At 48.8% G+C, this 21,733-nt stretch overlaps 1 protein-coding gene across 4 annotated transcripts in view; it reads left to right on the top strand.

Annotated features, from left to right (window-relative positions):
- Positions 1-21,525, top strand: part of STXBP1 (syntaxin binding protein 1) — an 89,087-nt gene extending 67,562 nt beyond the window's left edge. For 2 of the 4 annotated variants that reach the window (XM_021674043.2, XM_064377778.1), the window contains exons 12-20: positions 803-868; positions 1,944-2,024; positions 5,186-5,324; positions 6,029-6,138; positions 7,718-7,819; positions 9,494-9,579; positions 11,689-11,843; positions 13,625-13,750; positions 19,598-21,525. In XM_021674043.2, coding sequence (XP_021529718.2) covers positions 803-868; positions 1,944-2,024; positions 5,186-5,324; positions 6,029-6,138; positions 7,718-7,819; positions 9,494-9,579; positions 11,689-11,843; positions 13,625-13,734 — 849 coding nt within the window. In that variant the 3' untranslated portion in view covers positions 13,735-13,750; positions 19,598-21,525. The remainder of the gene's footprint in view (positions 1-802; positions 869-1,943; positions 2,025-5,185; positions 5,325-6,028; positions 6,139-7,717; positions 7,820-9,493; positions 9,580-11,688; positions 11,844-13,624; positions 13,751-19,597) is intronic. The other 2 variants (XM_064377779.1, XM_021674044.2) reach the window with 2 other exon arrangements.
- Positions 21,526-21,733: the final 208 nt, after the last annotated feature.

The following is a 21,733-nucleotide window of genomic DNA, read 5'->3' as shown; positions in this document are numbered from 1 at the left end:
CCTCTTCCCTTGGGCCTGGCCAGGTTCTTTGGCTCAGGCATCATTTCCTCATGGAAACCCTTCCTGGCCTCTACCTAGACTAGGCAGATGCCTATGTCACATGCACCCACACTACCTGGTAAGTCCCCTTGAAGGGGCCTGATCTCTGCAGTACTTTGTCTTGCTTCTCTTCTGGATGCTAAGCTCTGTGTGAATCAGAGATTCTGTTTTTTTCTTTTGTCCTTGTATCTCCAGCACCTAATAGTGCCTGGTGTATAGTAGTAATTCAATAAATTTTTGTTGGGTAAATGGATGGGATTAGATGGCTCACACAGGAAGCACACAGACCCGTCTTGCCCATCGGGTACAGATTCCCACCCTCTCTGACCTCCCTGTGCTCCTCCTGTTGTCCACACAGCCACAGTCTTTCTGCCAGGAGGAAGTGCAAACTTGATGCTAAGGCCGCTTGGGCTGAGGATGAATAAAAGCAGTGGATAGAAGGATTTTTCTTCATCAGCAAGAATTATTCTCTCAACAGCTTTCTAATCCAATAAGCATAGAAAAAAATGTAACTGCTAGACTTCAGAGTTCAGTTCCCAACCTGTAAGACAGTCATATTTGGATCAAAATAATATTTGAGCCAGAGCCCTGGAAATCTAAACACACACAATCTGTGTTTCACAGATTCATTTTGAGGGTTACAGAGCATGCATTTGGGAAGCCTAGTGTGGGCAGCTGTCCTGTCCTGTGCCCACCAGCCTTGCAAAGCCTCCTAAGATCAGGGCCATTAGAGTGACACCATGTTCTTTTCTTTCCCTTACAGACCACCATGCGGGACCTGTCCCAGATGCTGAAGAAGATGCCTCAGTACCAGAAAGAGCTCAGCAAGGTATGGCAGCCTCAAATAATGTGTTTGAATTATTGAGTACAAACAGCTGCAAAAAGACTTCTCAAAGCCCTCTTACTCTAATTGATTCATGGAAATTCATAGATTTTTAGGCATCTTCAATTTTTATTAGAAAAGATGTGAAAGGCTGGGATAAGCACCTATTTCCTGTTACTTTCTTTTCTCCTCTTTATTTTTCTCTTTGTCCTTCCTATTCCCCTGCTGTTGGCAGGAGGTCTCAGTTCCCACCACATGGGCCTCTCCACAGGGCTGCTTGAGCGTCCTTCCAACAATGGCCACTGGCTTTCCCCAGAGTGAGCCATCTGAGAGAGAGAGTGCTAGGAGGAAGTCACAATACCTTTTATATCCTGATCTTGGATCCATACATCATCACTTTCTCTACATTGTTTGTTAGGAGCACGCTACTAATCCAGCCTACAGTTAAGGAGGGAATGAAGCTCTGCCTCCTAAAAGGAGGAGTATCAAAGAATTTGTGGATGCATTGTACTAATAAAACCTTCATTGGCCAGGTGCGGTGGCTCATGCCTGTGATCCCAGCACTTTGGGAGGCCAAGGCAGGTGAATCACCTAGGCCTGAGGTTGGGAGTTTAAGACCAGCCTGGTCAACATGGTGAAACCCCGTCTCTACTAAAAATACAAAAATTAGCTGAGCGTGGTGGAGCACACCTGTAATCCCGGCTGTTTGGGAGGCTGAGACAGGAGAAGCACTTGAATCTGGGAGGCAAAGGTTGCAGTAAGCCGAGATTACACCACTGTACTCCAGCCTGGGCAACAGAGCGAGACCCCATCTCAAAAAAAAAAAAAATCGTGCCACCTACCCTCATAAAAGATTTTTCCTTCCTCTTCACTCTTTTAGAATGTGGTTTGTCCCTCTCTTTTGACATGTAACACTTTCTACTTTGTGATGTTTGTGTACCCACTTGTACACACGTTTTACCTCCTTTCTGAGGCTAGAGACTCCTTGGTGCCCAGTATTGTATTATATGTAGTAGGTGCTCATCTGTTGCATGCATCAGTGATGAGTCCCTTGGTCACAAACTGTTGTGCTTTTTCCTAGTACTCCACCCACCTGCATCTTGCTGAGGATTGTATGAAGCATTACCAAGGGACTGTAGACAAACTCTGCCGAGTGGAGCAGGTAGGACTCTCCTCCTTCTGCCACAGCAAGTTTTTGCCAGGCGCATTTACTCAGCAGAATTTTAACATCTGACCTTGAACATCCTGCAGAATCATAGGAAATAGAGATGGGAAGGCCTGCTAGATCACGCTCTCTCAACTCTGGAGCCAGTGCGGTTCCACTGTCTATGGTAGGGACTAGATTGGTCTGGAATGCTGTGCCGTTTGTATTTTGCATGCCTATTTTGAAAGGCTCTGTTTTCCCTGGAATGACTGAAGAAAGATGTGTGGGGTTCTGAGCACTACATTGACAGGGCTGGCAGAATTTTATATTTTGAAAGTATTCTCCTCCTGCCATGACCAGACCAGCTTTGGAGACCTTGAGGCTGACAGAGGGTAGAGCAGCAGCAGTCAGAAATGTGCCCAAAGCATCACTGATCACAATTAGGATTGTAAATTGAGAATTTGGGATTTGAGTTCTGTCTATGTCACTGATTATTTGATATACCTGTTTCTTTATGTTTCATTTTTTTCATCTGCAAAAGGGAAATCAGTGCTGACATTTTTCAAGGTTATCTTGTGGAGTCACTAATCCTGGCTTAGATTCATCCTAATTCTTCAAGTGTTGCAACATTATAAAACTATGGTTCAACTTCCAAGGGAAGAGAGGATGTTAAAAGATTCTGAAGCTGGCTGGGCACAGTGGCTCATGCCTGTAATCCCAGCACTTTGGGAGGCCAAGGCAGGTGGATCACCAGGTCAAGAGTTCAAGACCAGCCTGGCCGACATAGCAAAACCCTGTTTCTACTGAAAAATTAGCTGGGTGTGGTGCCGGGCACCTGTAATCCCTGCTACTCTGGGGGCTGAGGCACGAGAATCGCTTGAACCCGGGAGGTAGAGTTTGCAGTGAGCTGATATTGCACCACTGCACTCTAGCCTGGGCAACAGTGAGAGACTCCATCTAAAAAAAAAAGAAAAAAAAAAAGAGGTCGGGCACAGTGGCTCACACCTGCAATCCCAGCACTTTGAGAGGCTGAGGCTGGCAGTCAGAAAATTGAGACTATCCTAGCTATCCTAGCAGTCAGAAAATTGAGACTATCCTAACATGGTGAAACTCCATCTCTACTAAAAATACAAAAAATTAGCCGGCATGGTGGCATATGCCTGTATTCCCAGCTACTTGGGAGGCTGAAGCAGTAGAATCGCTTGAATCTGAGAGGCGGCAGTTGTAGTGAGGCGAGATCGTGCCACTGCACTCCAGTCTGGGCGACAGAGCGAGACAAAAAAAATTTCTGAATGCTTAGCTTGGTCTCTTTTCATAGAAAAAAACAATTCAAGATCTCAGTGTGAAGCTAAGATTTCAATCCTCTGGCTTGATGTAACAGGCTCAGCTTAGGATTGTAAGCCCTGTCCTGTATCATTGGATATTTCATAAGGGGAAGCAACCCTGCTGAAATCCATCAGTTTTACAGGGGATTATAGCAAACACAAGGTGTCCTCTCAAACAACCTGACCATCCAGAAAATAGGTCATACCTAAATCAGTAAAAATGCAGTTCAGGATTAAATTTTAGAAGTTTACAAATTTTCAGAAGTGATCAAAAGTATTGTTGGACTAGTTGCATTTAATTGGCCTTACAGTATGAAAATCCGGTCCTGTCAGTCAAATGTCTGTTGAGGCTTGGTGGTAGAACTGAAAGGTGAAGGGGCCTGTGAGAGGTATCCTGCCTTTCTGGGACATAGACTAGAGAGAGATTATGAACTCGAGATCATAATTCGTGTGGACTCTTGAGATCTTGAGAGAAAAAAGAGAGCCTCAGGCGACCTCCTAAGAGCCACAAAGGTAGCTGCAGCTGTGAGTCCTGGTTGGCTGAGACCAGTATACTGCCCTCTCTGGATCTGAGTCTCGCTTGCATCATGAAATGGGGCCTGGAGCTTGTGTTCGCTTCACTCCTTTTCATTTCTAGTTCTTTTTCAGCTCTTGTCTTCTCCTTCATCTCCTGGGGTTTGGATTTGCTGGTTTGGGGGTGATTTTTTTCCCTTCCTTACCCATAAAACATGGTAGAAAGATTAAAAACAAGCTAAAACCCTGGAGCAGTTCAAACTCAAAAAGCAAGTGCTTCAATGTGAGGGGAAGCAGAGTGGAAGGAATCTAGCTACACAGAGGCATCCTAAAATCCTGGCTGTTTTCATGGGAGGCAAGTGCATCCCTTTAAGCCCTGATCCCTCACAGGGCCTTGTACCTCCAGAGGGCCTACCAAGATTTAGTCTTATTATTATTTTTTTTTTTGAAATGGAAGTTGCACTCCTGTTGCCCAGGCTGGAGTGCAATGGCACAATCTCAGCTCACTGCAACCTCTGCCTCCTGGGTTCAAGTGATTCTTTTGCCTCAGCCTCCCAAGTAGCTGGGATTGCAGGCATACACCACCATGCCTGGCTAATTTTGTATTTTTAGTAGAGATGGGGTTTCTCCATGTTGGTCAGGCTGGTCCCAAACTCCTGACCTCAGATGATCCACCTTGGCCTCCCAAAGTGCTGGGATTATAGGCATTAGCCACCGCGCCTGGCATTTTTTTTCTTTTTTTTTTTAAATGAGCCAAGGTCTTGCTTTGTCACCCAGGTTAGAGTGCAGTAGTACAATCACCTCACTGCAGCCTTGAACTCCTGGGCTCAAGCAATCCTCCTGCCTCAGCCTCCTGAGTATCTGGAACTATAGGGCTGGCCAATTTTTTTATTTTTGGTAGAGACGAGGTCTCTGCTGTGTCACCCAGGCTGGTCTCAAAACTCCTGGGCTCAAGAGATCCTCCCACCTCAGCCTTCCAAAGTGCTGAGATTACAGGCGTGAGCCACCAGCCCCAGCCAGGATTGAGTCTTTATCTGAGAAGTTGGCACAAGTACACTGGCACTCACCTACAGTGAACAGTGTACTTTAAAACAAGATGGCAAATCACCATGGTTTCTGTTTGGCAAGTGCCACTCAGGGCTTTCATCCACTCTCACCGATGCTGTGGGAAACAGTGCCGATCACACTTGTGCTAATTGTAGTGCATTATGAGAATAGAACCACCTGTTTAAGACCTTCCCCAACTAAGCTGGCAGTTCTGGACATCTGTGGATCCTGAATTTCCTAAGGCTGTCACCAGAGAGATGGGGCCAAGGGGCCAACGAGGTATGTTTTCCATAGGACCTGGCCATGGGCACAGATGCCGAGGGGGAGAAGATCAAGGACCCCATGCGAGCCATCGTCCCCATTCTGCTGGATGCCAATGTCAGCACTTACGACAAAATCCGCATCATCCTTCTCTACATCTTTTTGAAGAATGGTAGGGCTATGGGACCTAGAGGAAGGCACAGGCCCTGTCTTGGGGAAACTAAGACAACCGAGAGAGAGAGGAAATGAAGTAGAAAAGTCATTTAAAAGACATGGACTGGGGAAGGAAAAGAAGATCCTAGAGGCCCTTTTTGTTTGGGGAAATACACTGTAGTCAGATCATTGCAGCTAGAGGCTGAATGTCTCCCCATCATTATAGAGTTAATAAATGGTATGGATTAGATGGAAGAGGACAGGGCTAGGGAAAGAGGGAAAGCTGCTTGGCCTTGTGGCCAGTTTACCAGCGCTATGCCCATCAGGTATTTTTAACTTGCATCACATTGGTAACTTCTGCAATTAAAGAACTGACTTTCACCCAGTTCAATCACAGTTGCCCAGGAGTGTCCATTGTCCAAAAGACAGATAATAAGACTGTCATCCAATTTGTCTTTGATTCAGGGCAGGGGTGGGCAGGGATCGCTGAGAAGTGGGGGGAGGGGCAGAGGGAACCAGACCATGAGGGGCAGCTGCTGATGGTCCTCACTCAGGCAGAGTAGCTCAAGGAGAATCTGGAAGCTCAGGTTGTCCTCATCTACAGTGAAGCTGATGAGGTAGAGGAGCGATGTCCACTAACCTGAGGGGAGAAGGGCCACCATCTGGCCAGTGCCATTGGGTACATGGGGGCTGGGTGTGGTGATCAGTATCTTGTGTCCTCAGGCATCACAGAGGAAAACCTAAACAAACTGATCCAGCACGCCCAGATCCCCCCGGAGGACAGTGAGATCATCACCAACATGGCTCACCTTGGCGTGCCCATTGTCACCGATGTAAGGGGCCAGCTCAGGTTCCGGGGGGAGGAAGGAGGGGAGCTGGCAGATCTGTCTGCTTCTGCTCTGACTGATGTACAGCATCTTGATACACACTCGTACGTCAAGAGAGAGAGAGACGCGGAATCAGAGGGATAAAGGTGTAAAGCTATATATAAACTAGAGACACAAAGCCAAGAACCTAGACCTGAACAGCAGTGAGTCATGCACAGTCGTGAAAGCTGAGCTGTCTTGGAACCAAACCATAACAGGGGTCCCCACTGTTTTATCTGTCATGTCTCAGGGTCTATCTGGCCTCACCTTTGGACAACTTAGCCTCAGTGCCCCCTGTGAAGATGAAAATATGACACTTAGAGCTAGCAGTTTGGCTACCTTTGAGTCTTCTGAACTGGGTTGGTTCAGAGCCAAGTCAGGGCAGGTTGTCTGGGAGGCCTGGACCATGTGATGTGCTCTAGAAAAGGCGGGGTGGGACCTCCAGGACCCTTGCAGAGCACTCTGCCATAAGCCTCACACGTCACAGCCCCACTGTGTGCTTGTCTTCTATAGGCACAGCACTAACAAAGCTAGGGTTGCAAATATTCTCCCTCTGGAATCTTATAGACAGAACTGTTCCAGTGCCACCAGACCATAGCCCTGTAACCAGCAGTTTGGTGTTTTTAAACTCTTGTTCACAAGAGGAATCAAAATGAGAATGGAGATGTGCATTCGTTCAGTGCAACTGTGCTGCCGCCTGGAGTTTACTTTTTTTAATGGCATTTATGTACTTGACCTATGTATGCCATTTTTTATGCCTTTTTTTCTTTTTTGAGACAGAGTCTCACTCTGTCGCCAGGCTGGAGCGCAGTGGTGTAATCTCAGCTCACTGCAACCTCTGCCTCCCAGGTTCAAGCAATTCCTCTGCCTCAGCGTCCCTAGTAGCTGAGACTACAGGTGTGCACCACCACACCCAGCTACTTTTTTGTGTTTTAATAGAGACAGGGTTTTATCATGTTGGCCAGGATGGTCTCGATCTTCTGACATCATGATCTGCCCACCTCAGCCTCCCAAAGTGCTGGGATTACAGGCATGAGCCACCATACCTGGCTTTTTTCTTTGAGATGGAATCTCACTCTGTTGCCCAGCCTGGAATGCAGTGGTGCAATCTCAGCTCACTGCAACCTCCGCCTCCCAAGTTCAAGTGATTCTCCTGCCTCAGCCTCCCAAGTAGCTGGGATTATAGGCACCTGCCACTACTCCCAGCTAATTTTTGTATTTTTAGTAGAGATGGGGTTTCGCCATGTTGGCCAGGCTGGTCTCAAACTCCTGACCTCAGGTGATCCTCCAACCTCAGCCTCCCAAAGTGCTGGGATTATAGGTGTGAACCACCACACCCAGCCTTTTTATGACTTTAAAGAACAAGTTTGATCCAGGTTCCCAAAAGGGCACATTTTGGGCTATTCCAAGGAAAACCATCCCCTCCATTACTCTTTGCCAGTGCTGCCTCTGGGGTCCTTCAGAGAATCTCCAGAGAGTAGCAGAGATCACCTAGGGCCCAAGTGGCCCTGACTTGGGTTCTAACCTGGTATGTGTGTGCACGCAGTCCACGCTGCGTCGCCGGAGCAAGCCGGAGCGGAAGGAGCGCATCAGCGAGCAGACATACCAGCTTTCGCGGTGGACCCCGATTATCAAGGACATCATGGAGGTCAGTGCTGGGGTGTGGGGAGGAAGAACCAGGCCCAGGGCCCTGACTTCTCAGCCTGGATGCTTCCAGCTTCATCTGCTGCAAGGTGCTGCTAACTTCAGGGTGCTGCTTCCACTTGAGGATTCACATCCAGGCCTCCTTTGGCCCTCCTGGCATGCCTTGCCCTGGGGGTTTATGAAGAGCTGAGAGACTGAGAAGCACAGCCCCAGATCTATTTGTCATTATATTTTGGAGGACTCAGCTCCTATAATAGAGATCTCTCTAGGGTGCCGCATCCAGAGGGGCCCAAGTGCATCTCAAAGGTCAGATGAGTGACGTCACATCTCCACACAGGTGCAGTGGCGCAGCACACCTCCCCAGCGCGGCCCTGCCTGCCTTGCCCTGCCCTCCTCCTCCTGCTCTCGCCCTAAGCCTCCACACACCAGCAAGTTGGACTCTGCTCTTCTGCCCAAACCAGCCCCTTTCCTGGCACGTTCTTACCTCCCCCACTCCCTTCCCAGATCCTGCTTTCCATTACAGCCTCTCTTGGGTCTCACCATTTCCATCCACTGCCCCACCTGTCTGCCCACCCAGCACGCAGAGGCTGCCCCTGGACTCCTTTATTGCACATGTGCTGCCAGGTGCCTCGAGTTGTCTTTTAGTATGTTGGTCCTGTCCCCTCAGCCGCTGTGTCGTCTGTCTAGAGCCTCTAGTGCAGCAGGTGTTTTTGCAGTTGTTGGCTGGAAGGTGTATTGGGTGGTGGGCACCACAGTAGCCCTGTGGAGTCACTCCCTTCTCTCCTTGTAGCAGGAAGAGATGCTGCATAGAATCCTGCATGATTTTTGGGGATGGACCTGGAGATCATCTGCCCAACTTCCAACTTGATCAGTGAACAAAACTGAAGTCTAGAGAATGAAGAGGTTTTTCTCAGGATCCCTTAGTTAATTCCTGGCAGCCCAGGTGTTCCTACTGAATTATACATTAATATAAATGTATTTTAAATATATAGAATGTGTCAGCTTCCATTTTAAAATCCACAGACTAAAAGGATGGGTTAACATGAAGCATCTAGAAACCAATTATATCTCTTTGCTTGTTGGGATAAAGCCAACCCCTCTGTCTCATTCCCTCCTTTGTTCTCTGCTCCCTTTTTCTTCCCCTCCTCTCTGATGCCCTAAAGAGACATGTATAGGCTTCATGTGGGAGCTGTAAAGAGGAGTGTGGATTTCTAGGCAGCAGGAGGTAGATGGTGAGAGTCCACCCACCAGATAATTGAACACTTGAAAAACAGGGGGGGTAAGGCTCCTTTGAGCAGGAGAGACACTGCTTGTGCCTGGTTTCTACAAGGCTGATGGCAAGTATCAGGAATTTATTGGACAGAATGCATCATTGATAAAAGCCTCACATGAGCTGCATGTGTGTGTGTGTGTGCACATGAAAGTGAATAAACTGGAAGAGAAGCAAGAAAAACTTCTTTTAAAAAGCAGACTATCTCAGTATAGCAGCCAGTTACAAAGCATCTGGTGAAACTGAGCCCTGTGCTAGGCACCTCTGGCCACAGGGAAGGGAGCTCTGGTTGTTGCAAACCTGGCCGTGGTTTTGCCAAGTGCCACGTTCTACAGATCATGTGGCCTTGGTTCCTGTCAGCACGTTTTAGACAGATGGCAAGCTAATATCTGTCTCTTTTTCTTCCAGGACACTATTGAGGACAAACTTGACACCAAGCACTACCCTTATATCTCTACCCGTTCCTCTGCCTCCTTCAGTACCACCGCCGTCAGGTGGGTGAAAATCCTTGAGCAAGGACAGGTGTGGGCCAGCTGTGGTTGGATGTCAGCTCCACGGCAGTCCTACTGTGCATCTGTGTGATCCACCAGAACCCTCTTGCCGCTGCTCCCCACAGCTGCAGCTGGGCCAGGTCCACAGAGTGGCCCCATGGCCCTTCCCCCTCCGGCGTCCTGTTTCTCTCTGATTCATCCCTTATACCTCCCTCCCTCACTCTGCATCAGCCAAATCCTTGCACTTCCTGGAATAGTCAGGCTCACGTCTGCCTCAATACCGCTGCACTTTTCCCTCTGCCTGAAATTATCTGTCCCCAGATACATCTGCATGGGCTGGGTGCGGTATTCCATGCCTGTTATCCCAGCACATTGGGAGACCAAGGCGGGTGAATCACTTGAGATCAGACATTCGAGACCAGTCTGGACAACATAGTGAAACCCTGTCTCTATAAAAATACAAATATTAGCTGGGCATGGTGGCTTGTGCCTGTAGTCCAGCTACTCAGGAAGCTGAGGCAGGAAAATTGCTTGAATCCGGGAGGCGGAGGTTGCAGTGAGCCAAGATTGCACCACTGCACTCCACCCTGGGTGACAGAGCGAGACTCTGTCTCAAAACAAAACAAAAGATATGTCTACATGGCCTGCCTCTTCTCTCCTTTGGTCTTTAATCAAGTGTTACCTTCTCCAATCTTCCCTCACCACCCTGTTTAAAATTGCAGCACATCAGCCTTCATAGCTTTACTCACACTGCCCAAGGGTGGAAGCAGCCCACATGTCCCCAGCTGACAAGTGGGTAACACACGTGTTCTCTCCACGCAGTGGCTCCCAAGAACAGTCAGGGCTGAGCACGCACTTGGGATGATAGAGTTAGCAGCTTGAGAGGACAACCCTGGCACTGTAGCTCTGCCACTTCTGGCACCCAGATGTGCACTTATCTGTCCCTCCTCTCCTGCTTTCCCCACCTGTCTTCTCTCTTGCGTCTCCTCTCCATGTTCACTTTTGGCCTCAGCTGGGCCAGAGACTTGTGGTGGTATCTTCTCATGCAGCAGAGGTGAAACATTTATTGCCAAACATAACATAAAAACAAAATCCCAAGTAGTGCCACAATCAGGCTGGGTGACAAGAACGGGATAGCAAGTGATTGCACAAGGAAAGAAAGTGACTGAGATTCTCTGTTGGCCCAAACAGTGCCCCAGGTGCCTTCCTGGTTTGGAAAGTGACTGTAAGGCTGTCATGAGTCAGGAAGAAGGGGAAAGCATTGCAGTGGCCAGAAAGGACTTGCTCATTTCATCTTATTTTTTTTGTTTTCTTCTCCTGGGAGCAACCCTTCTGTTTTGTTTCTAGGTCAAAGGTAAAGAGCTATTGAGGGAAGCCCAGGGACAGAGGGAGGCCCTTTCTGGGAGCAGCCCTGCCACTGAATACTCTTCTTCCCTGGCTACGTCATGATTTCCAGGAGGCAACTCCAGATGGAGAAGCCTCCCCAGTGGTGCCTGGACAGGGTTCCACGGCTTCCCTGTGCTTGGCCCTATGGCACAGAGCTCTTCATCAGACCAGGATTTGGGCTTACTTCCTTCTCCCCACCCACCCCATTAAACAGCGACCACTTGGTTAAGGCCTGTGTCTCCCTGGGATGTGGTGCTGGGGAGGCCCTGTCCTCCAAGAGGCATTTACTCAATACATGTTTTCACTGGATCTGTGTGCCAGCCTGAAGGCAGATCTTAGGCTGTCATCACTGCGAACTGACAGCAGAGCCTCCCAGGCAAGCTCAGAGGCACGAGTGACTTGGAGTAGACGTCTCCATGAGCCTCTTGCAGGGGGAAGCTGCTGAACTTGACACGGCAAACGTCAGAGGTGAACTGATTGTGTCTGTCGCCTGCATGTTTATAAGAGTGACAAGGTCACAGCACAGGCGCTCTTAGTGACTCTTCTCCTGGCAGCCAAACGACTTGAAAATTGCATTGCAGTTAAATTCAGCCAACACTCACTGAGCGTCCACTCTGTTTGGGGCACAAGTGTGCAAACCTAATATGTAAACAGACTACTGGGGTATGAAGTACTAGATGCTGTGAGTGCAGATAAACTGACTCTCTCTCTGTCTCTCTCTCTCAGCGCCCGTTATGGGCACTGGCATAAGAACAAGGCCCCAGGCGAGTACCGCAGCGGCCCCCGCCTCATCATTTTCATCCTTGGGGGCGTGAGCCTGAATGAGATGCGCTGCGCCTACGAGGTGACCCAGGCCAACGGAAAGTGGGAGGTGCTGATAGGTGAGTGGCCATGCTTCAAGCAGAAGGCGCTGCTGCATCGCACCTCGACTTCATTCCACGCTTTGGTGTCGCATTCTGTCATAGACTCCCTTGACCCACAAAACTTAGTCTCTAGGTAACTGTGGACAACAGAAGCTAGGGGCGAAGGGTTCCCTCCTTGGTCTTCGCTGCTGCGTCTGTCATTGGAAGGCAGCCTCATAAGGTAGGAAGTGCCTGATTCCAGGGTCTGGCAGACTCAGGCTCAGATTCCTGCTCTGCAAACTGCAAGTGGGAGACTTTGAGCCAGTAGCTCTAGCTCTCCAACCATTTCCTTCCCCAACAAAATGGGGTGAGTAACACTCACTCACAGCCTTGAACTAGGCCCAAGATGAGGTCAGTTTCCTGGCATTGGCCTCAGGCCCAGGCAGGAATGGGCAGTTAATGGCAGTCAGTTGTTGCCCTCCTCACCTGTCAGGAGGAGATGAACGGACAGCTGTGAGCAGGTACTGCCTGAAACTACTCCCCAGCTGCTACACTCTACCCAGGGCTCCTCCAGCCACTTTCTAGGTCTGCGATTCCCCTTCTTGTATTTTCTGTTCATCTTCCAAAATAGAGGAAGCGAATCGTAGGAGCTGGCTTAACGCAGCAGAAGCCTTTTCTCCTTTTTTGTGCCATTGGGGGACTCTCTGATTTTTAGGGCTGGAACAAGATGAATGAGCTAAGAAAAGCCTTGCTTTCTCCAGATGCCTCCCTTTTTGTCCTATTTTGCCCTTAAGAAAATGGAGGGCACCTGCCACCGGTGGTCCCGCTTAATACTGCCTGGCAAGAAGCAGCCACTACCCTGGCTGGGCTTTGTCCTTTGTGGAAACAGTCTCATGCTAAGCAAGGAGTGAGGCCAGGGCTCTTGGTCTCCCTTTGGAGGGGGGTGTGATCTGCACCCATTGGGGAATTATACTCTCCAGGGCCAAGGATGGCCTCTCAGGCCACTTACACATGAGCTACAGGGAGAGGCCCTGAACTGCCCCAGCTGGGAGGCATCTCTGACCTCCCATAGGTGCCCACTGCTGGTCATAATCCCAGGCACAGTCATCTCAATAACAAGTGGTGGTTTTATACCTCCAGTTTGGGGTTAGCAAGTCACAGCAGCCTCTAAGCTATCCAAGCGAGTAGATTCCATAGACCAGTTCACATGGCTGTGCCTAGGTTTTTCAAGATGGACCTGGGGCTGTCAGCTGCCTCTCTGATAGCACGATCCAGTGGGGGGACTGTACCTCCCCGCTGCAGTCCTCAAGCTTCCATCAGGTCACCAGCCCTCCGCCTAACTGTTTTTCCCTTCTGTTATGTAGCCCTGGTGAGAAAGCTCTCTGCTCCCTGCTTGCATATGTGTTGCATGAATGTAGTGAATTATGAGCTCAAACACAGCTTTTCTGGACAGAAGCTGTCACAGCTAGGCTTTGGGTATAAATCTTGCCCTTCGTCTTTAGACCTGACTTGAGGTTCCACATACTGGGAGGTGGGAACCTGGGGTATGCAGCTGCCCATGAAGATTCATGGAGGGGCCTCGCGCAGACAGCTGACGTCCGCTGTGTGGCCTCCCTGCTTTGTGCATTGCATGCCAGCCGCCTTGCCGCCCTGTGTGTGCTTGCGCACTTGTGTGTGTGTGTGTGTGTGTGTGTGTGCATGTGTGCACATGTGTCTTGCTTTCTCATACCTCATTGGCTGCATAAAATGTAGGCCTAAGTTGGCATGTTCCTGTGACATACCTTTGTTCAAGCAGTCAGCTGGCCTCTGTTCTCCCACAGGTTCTACTCACATTCTTACTCCCACCAAATTTCTCATGGACCTGAGACACCCCGACTTCAGGGAGTCCTCTAGGGTATCTTTTGAGGATCAGGCTCCAACAATGGAGTGAGAGCCAAAGAAACAAAGTAAAAGCAGCTTATTACAGAAAAGAAACTCTTCCACTCTGAAGGGCTTTCTTTGATTATTCCGTCACTCTTTTTCTTTATTTCTTCCTTTTTAGTTTATTATTTATTTGATTTCGTTTCAACAAGAAAATGCTTGCAGTTCTCAACACCGATTGAAAATGTGTCCAGTGCTGCCCTCACAACCCTGCCATGAACCCTCCAGGCTCCGACCTGCTAGCTCACTCATGCCTTGGGTTCTGCGCTGCTCAGTCAGATGCCCGTAGGCCGCTGGGTGTAAACCAAAAATGATAATGACTGCTATGAACAGTTGTCAGAGAAGGAACTGAACTTTTGGGGGATGGCTGAGGCACAGTGCCCAATCCTGCTGGTCTGGGATGAATTTGTGGCCCCCATAAGGAATGTAGAGTGTCCTGGTTGTGCTGGGTGTGGGAGTTTCAGAGTGAGGCCAGAGGACATTCCGGGAATGCCATGTCCAGGAAGTCAGGCAGTGGTGGAGATGGCTGGTGGTGAGGGAAGCTTGGCAGGGAGCGTCAGAATAGACCCCAGGTTAGTGGCAGCTGGACGGACGGTGTAAATACCTTTTTCCTAGGACAGGCACTTCTCAAGGAGTAAGTTAAAAGGGGTAATTGGGTCACAAGCCGCCATATGTTTGGGGAACTCCAATCTTTAGCAGGAAGAGCTTTTGTTTGATGTTTCTCTGCAGGAAATGGCACTTAATAGTCATTTGTTCTTTTAGTAATTACTTTTAATTCGGTGGATCCTTTCAAGAGTTGAGTAGTTATACCCCTCTCTCTCCCACTGAAGTATCTTGGTAAGGTTCGAGAGCCTTTCAGTAGAAATCTATTTTTTTTTAGATGGGGTCTCACTATGTTGCCTGTGCTGGAGTGCAGTGGCTCAGAGGTCTTAGCCTCCCGAGTAGCTGGGACCATAGGCGTACACCACCATGCCCAGCATAAACCTGTTATTAATGCTCTGTGTGGTTTTAGAGAGCATTTTTGTCTCCACCAAGCTTGTTACCCAAACCTGTTGTCTGATTGGTAGACTATCCAAATTTTGATGTTCAAAATTGTCCTCATTCCCTCCTCTCTCTTTCCATCCTTCAGATATGATGGGAACGTCCTACATGTTTAAATGGCAGGCTTCCATCATCACATCAGTGACTCCTTAGCTTGTTAAACATTCTGTCAAGAGGCCATATTTTGTGTACCTGACTTTGTGTACATCATTGACAATGGACCCTGAAAAAGCCCCTTCACTAGAGCTGAGATGTGGCCGAGTGAATCATGGAGTGTGAGTCCCTTGTAAGCAGTGGAGAAAGATCTGGACTCAGAGCCAGGAGGACTGGCCTCTACCCCAGCTCCTCTGTGTGGCTGTAGGAAGACACTCTCACTCTCTGGGCCATAGCATAGGAACACAGGGAGGCTGGATTGCAGTGCCCCCAGGTGTGCAGGAAAGAGAGGTAGGATTCTGTACATTCAGTGATTACGATTTGTGGATTTGTGCCTCAAACCATGCAGTCCTGCCCACTCTCCCGCTCTCTGGTGAGTCTCAGGAGAATGGCCCAACAGAACCTTAGCTAGGTGACATCAGAAGCTGCTTGTGTATGTAAGGAAAATGGTGCTCCCTCCTAAAGGTAGGAACAGGAGGCTACGCTGCTTATGTCCCCCTGTCTCCCTTCCTTGACATGAACGCCAGGGCAATAGTGTCCTAAGGAACTGAAAGTAGTTGGGAACCCAGAAAGTAGACCTGGTTATAGCCCTAGGCTATAGCTCCCATCCTGCCTGGGCTGGCCCTCCCTAGAAAGCAGGCCAGTAGTTGGTGAATGAAAGCCATTGTTTTTAAAAAAATCATTCCTTAGAAGCACCTTGATAGGTTATAAATCAGAGACATCTGGTTCTATGTGCAGACTGCAGGTAGGTGGATGGATTTGCTGCAGTATGTATTTTAAGACTTCTAGAAAGACAAATGTTCAGTCGAGTCTGCAGCAATAGCAGACCACTTGCAGGATCTGAAAGAATCACAGACTTAAACTGCAGAGGCTCCTGCTAGGATGAAGTCTGGGCTTCCCTGCTTCACAACAAGCTTCTCCTTTGCAGAGTATTTTCCTTTGCTTTATATTTGATCAGCAGAGGAGGTCTCAGCTGCCATCAAAACAAAGAGAAAGTAAACAGGCTCCATATATTCCTAGCTTCTGAAATAATTTGCTGAGTGATGTTGGGTTTTAGAGCATTCAGTTAAGTGAGACACAGAACCCTAATACCAGTGAGATCAGAAAGCAGATTAAGATCTGACTTGCCCTCTTCTGTTGTGATCTTCCAGGTGACCAAAGTACAGGACAATGCAGACCATCAGAAAGCCTGAGTTTGCTCCTAAAGACCAGTATTGTGGCAGCATAGCTTTTGTGTCTTTTTTTCTTTTGAGTCCGAGTTACACTGTTATCCAGGCTGGAGTGCAGTGGCATGATTTCAGCTCACTGCAGCCTGGACCTCCTGGGTTCAATCGATCCTTCCACCTCAGCCTGCCTAGTAAGTGGGACCACAGGCATGCTCCACCACACCCAGCTATTTTTTGTGTGTTTTTGGTAGAGACTGGGTTTCACCATGTTGCCCAGGCTGGTCTTGAACTCCTGAGCTCAAGCTATCTTCCTCGGCCTCACAAGTGCTGGGATTACAGGCGTGAGCCACTGTGCCTGGCCCAACGTATCTTTTAAGAGAAGATGAATTTTCTTGCCGCAAATGAGAGGGTTCCCAGCAGGCACCGTGCATGGGTGATGATGCCTTGCCCTGTCTTCCTGGCTCCTTTCCTGTAACTGGGGCTGGCTCCCCGTAGTCAGGGTTAACCGTAACTCACCAAATCCTCACCAATCATCCCTCCACATTGTCTAAGAAATGAAATCTTTTGATTGAGTTTTACCTCTCTGCTCTGGTTGGTTGATGATAAAAGTACAAGTCATTGGGGAATGCCCAAGAGGCTGTCAGAAGCAAACAAGAGAGAGCTAAAGGCTGGATCAGATCTTTGTAGTACAAGGGACCATTTGGGAGAAAGTTTGTGGGTTTTTATGTTGAATATTTTGCTTCATTCTAGATTGGGGTCAGTATGTTTCATTTTTCTTTGATACTCAGATTTGAATCTGAATTCAGAGCCCACCTATTGCCTTGCTGCTGTTCAAACAATCACCTACCCATCCCCTTCCCTCCTAGGGGCCACAGGGTCCCCAGAATCAAGAGCCTGGAGGGCACGGCTTCTAGGCCTGTCTGTGCCACCCACGCTGAACAAGCACCTGACTGCTCTGGCCTTCACGTGTCCCATCTGTTAAGATGAGAGGGGTGGTCCGGATTACACAGTTTTCCAAACCTGGCTGATCATCACACTCACCTGTGCTGCTCTTAAACATACACATTTTCTGGTGCCACCCTGCATATTCTGAGTCAGTAGGTCTGCTTCAGCCAAATTCAAGAATGCTTAGACCAGCTAGTCTGCAAGGACACTTTTGATTTTCAGATTCTGTCAGTGTAGAAAGGAGGATTTTGTCCTATCAGATCATGTTGTGTCTGGCCCACAGCTTTGAAAACATGTAGACAGTCATGTGGACGGGCCTCAACTTAGTTTTTAGAGACCACTGTTTACATTTCATAATCTTCCAGTTACAGGGACTAAGTGAGGCCCTCAAAGCCATAGAGCCCACTTGCTGCTCTATTCTGGAAACCAACGTGGTCAGCCATCTGTGGATGCAAAATAAGAACAAGTGCAAAATGTGGATTATGGACTCACCCAACTTCATTTGCAATGTTTATGGTGGTGAAAAGCCTGACCAATTTATTAAAACAACACAGATGATTGTGAAGAGTTGGCTTTCTGATGATCAGCATTTATACCAGCTAGTCTGGTCCCCTTAAAGAAACCATGTAGGTGAAGGCCTGGCCAGTGCCTGTGGCCAGGGGTCTTTGAGGCCTCACTGATTGTCTCCAATACTCAGTTCTAGAATTTTTCTTCTTCAGTCAAGACTGAGAGCCCTGGATTGTCAGTGATTAGATAATATCAGAGACTTGTAGTGTATTAATTTCCTAACCTCTTTTTAGCCTCCCACAAATCCTAGATTTACACATCAGCAAAGATAGGGAGGACTTTGGAATCAGCATCCGATCAGAGGAACCCCTTCGGATGCATCCTCTAAGATGAGTTGGCCCTCTTATTTCCTGGAGTCATTTGGATAGCTAAGAAGGGCCTCGGGGATGTTTTCTCTGGCATATGCACTTCTTGCTGTTGCCTTTAACGAGGAAGCTCCCAAGCGAATCCCCACGCTCTGTAGGAGAGGTCATCTTCCAGCATCTGGACACATGGGCTACATGGTGTTGCAATTTGGAGGGCCCCCATCCTGGCAGCAGTTCACGCTTCAGAGTTTGGGGCAAGCCTTGTAATACGCATCCTTTTTCCTCATTTGTACAGCAGCCTTTGGCCTCTTTTAGGACTAGCAGGAGGATTGGTAAGGTCACAGAAATAAGTGGACTTCAGGGCAAAGGAGCGCTATAAAAAAGCCCAGGGACACATTCATGTAACCCGCATCGAATTTGCTGAAGGAGCCTTGGGTCTGCAGAATGATGAGTCAGCTTTCCAGCACAGGCCACCTACAGGCTGCGTGCACAGGGCATCATGCCGAGGACAAGTTCCTTACTCAGCCGAGAGTGGGCAGCTGGGGCCTGAACTGCAGGGAGAGGGATGTTGGAAGAACAGAGAGGGCTTTCCAAGTTTCTGCTAGTCTGGAGTGAGCAGGAAGGGCTGCAGTTCCAGCAGTCTTGGGTCAGCTGAGCGAGTAGTGGTCACAGGCATATGGGTCCTGGTATTGGAGTCATGCCCAATGAGCCAGCCAAAGCCTTCTTTTGCCTGCCCTTGGAGTGGAAATCTGACACCTGGTGGTTTCCGCTCCCCTGTTCCTGTGAAGGCCCATTCCTTTGCCATGTCTCCAGGGAGGCACATTTTCAAGTACGGGTCTCTTTTTTTCCGTTCTTCTCTTCCACCAGGACCTTTCTTTGAAGCCCACTGCTGCATGTGTGCGGGCCTCATGCTCACTCACACACCACCCCGGTCACCTCTGTTCTGTTTGATTAAGTCCATGTCCAAACCACACGATCCATGCATCTTTTTTTACTGCACTTATTAGATCTCTCTCTCTCTCCTTATGAAAAAGACTTTCATTTATTTTTATTTTTATTTTTGCAGTAGAAGTATATCTAATTCCATTAGCTTAAATTTTTGCAAGCATTTCTAATCTCTTACAATTCGCGGTCTCTGCAAGGTAAGGCCTCAGGTCCCCTGGCCCTTTCCCTTTCACACCTGAGGTCCCACCCACCAGGGCAGTGTCAACCAGCTGGTTCCCAGAGGTCAGTGGATTCTCCCAGGGGACTTTGCCTGTCAACTTCTCCCAGGCACCATGCTTTCCACACGAGCCCCCTATCAACTCTGGCCCCATTTTCAACCTTTCCCCCACTGCCATGTTTGGAATTTCTCTGCCTGGCTTCACTTGGAGTTTTAAGAGTGAATTAGAAACACAGCTGCCCATCACCTGCAGATGGCTCTGCACCCTGATGGCAAGGCGGCTCGTTCCTTGGTACAGCCTGGGACCCTGCCTGAGCCAGAAGATGTGTTTTCTTTATCCACAGTCCCTGAATATCTCCCAGGCCTATTGCGATGGGACCCCAACCCCAATCCCCACTCCCTTCCCTACTTCTACTAGACCCGACCAGGGTTGGGGAGGTGGGTGGGTGCAGATCTGGGAATGGAGAAGCGCAGGAAAGGAAAAGTGTTGGAAACCAGAACTGGCAAGCTCACTGTCTTCTCTGCCTCCTCCAGGATCCACGCACATCCTCACCCCACAGAAACTGCTGGACACACTGAAGAAACTGAATAAAACAGATGAAGAAATAAGCAGTTAAAAAAATAAGTCGCCCCTCCAAAACATGTCCCCCATCCCACAGTGCTCCGCAGCCTCCCACCACCACCCGCCTCAGTTCCTTTGCGTCTGTTGCCTCCCCAGCTCTGCACGCCCTGGCCGGCACTGTTGCTGCTGCGTTCTCGTGTTCAATGATGCCCTCTTCTTGTTTGAAACAAAAGAAAATAATGCATTGTGTTTTTTAAAAAGAGTATCTAAAAAGAAGTTTGTGTGCAATTGGTGCACAGCAGAAATTTCTGGACTGTTAGGATGGATGGACGCCTTCTCCCTGTTATTTAAGATTTGTGACCTTGTACATAACCCTGCGTGACATGTGCACATTGCTTGGGTATGGAAAGGTAGAAGTTTGGGTGTTTTTAAAACCTTGTTTGGGGTTGTTCCTGTCTTTGTTGAGAATCATAGAGATGTCTGTGTTCTTGGAGTATTTCACACTGAGGATTAATCTGTTATCTTCACTCCAGTCCCTACCCCTCATGCCTGCTCATCCAAATAACCCGGGAGGTGACAATCAGGGGACATCTCAGGAGGTCTGAGGTTAAACAGACCTCTTTTCCTTTCCCAGCATCTCATGCCCCCTGTGGTGCGGCTGTGGGTGGAGGCTGGGGTGTCCATGCGAAACGAGGCCAGTGTCCCCTCCTCCACAACCTGTCCGTACCCGCTCCCTGGCCTGCATCCATAGTGCTGTGATCCTGAGGGAAGTCCTCCAGTCTAAGTCACAGTACCCTGACAAGTGAGAAGCAAACTCCTGTCGGGAGCCTCCATGTCTTTGGAAAAGCAGTTAGTCCAGAGCCTGTGGACCAGGCCCTTTTGTCCCCAGGCATCAACCCAACAGCTCATTTTCTGTAGTCAGCTTTAGTTCAAAGTGTCAGGAATGGATGAGAACAGATGGGTTCTGGAGGCCCCTGAGCAGAGGGCTATGACTGTGGAGAAGGTCTTTGGCCCGTTGGACTCACACAGACCCTGAACCCTCTCGGCAAGCATCTTCAGTCAGATTATCCTCAGTTTCAGATACTTCATAATACCTTATTTTGTGTCGTATTGGGGTTATACGCCATCGTGTTCGTAAGAGAAGATGGTCGTTTTATTCTCTGTATAAAACTTAGCTCTAAAGCAAAAACTAAAGCAGCAAATGCAGGAAGGCTGTCTCGCCATCCTCAAGACTCAGCAGCTTTCATTCTCCAGCGGTGAGCACACCATTTGTGCTGCTGCTGTTGTCGTGAAGTGTAATAACAGTGGAAGTCACAAAAATGTCCCCTGCCCAGCCCCCTCGCCGCCCTTGACCTCCCGCAGGCCATGTATGTATTACTCGTCTAGTGATGTCCTTGCAAAGTGGTGTACGCGAGCCCAGCACCGCCGCCTCCCTTTCAGAGCCTGCTCCTTGCCCTCTCCGCTCGCTGCATCGTGGTGTTCTCTTCTCAAGGCTTTGAAATCTCCCCTTGCACTGAGATTAGTCGTCAGATCTCTCCCCGGCCTCCCTCCCGACTTAGATGACCTGATTTCCTTAGGACAGAACCGCAGGCCTCTGCGCCAGGCGTCTCACTCCCGCTGCTTGTTCTGTCCCCTCCCTCGGACCAAACAGTGCTCATGCTTCAGGACCTTGTTTGTCAAAGATGTTGGTTTCCCTTTATCTGTTATTTATATAAAAATAATAATTTATCAAAAGGATATTTTAAAAAAGGTAGTCTGTCTTGAAACTTGTTTACCTTAAAATTATCAGAATCTCAGTGTTTGAAAGTATCGAAGCACAAACATATATCATCTCTGTACCAGTCTGTACTAAAGCACCTGAGTCTAATAAATAAAGATATCGGCACCCCTTCCTGGCGTCCAGGGGGCTCCAGTCTGGCTTTCCTTTGGGCAGTGGAAGGAGAAAACTTCTGCAGTGGTTCATCGCAGAGGCAGCGGCCACCCCAAGCTGTGGCATGGAGTTTTGTGGACCCAGGTCCCCATTGTTTGCGTTAGATCTGTAGCTGCCTCACACTGGGAACTAGCCGTGGAGCTTGTCTTGGGCCGCTATCAGCAGCAGGGCGCTGCCT

This window comes from Aotus nancymaae, unplaced genomic scaffold, assembly GCF_030222135.1.
Source record: "Aotus nancymaae isolate 86718 unplaced genomic scaffold, 86718_ANA_hifiasm-v0.15.2.pri h1tg000003l, whole genome shotgun sequence".
Classification (NCBI taxonomy): domain Eukaryota; kingdom Metazoa; phylum Chordata; class Mammalia; order Primates; family Aotidae; genus Aotus; species Aotus nancymaae.
Note: the sequence above shows the minus strand (reverse complement) of the source record. Positions and strands in the feature narration are given on the sequence as shown.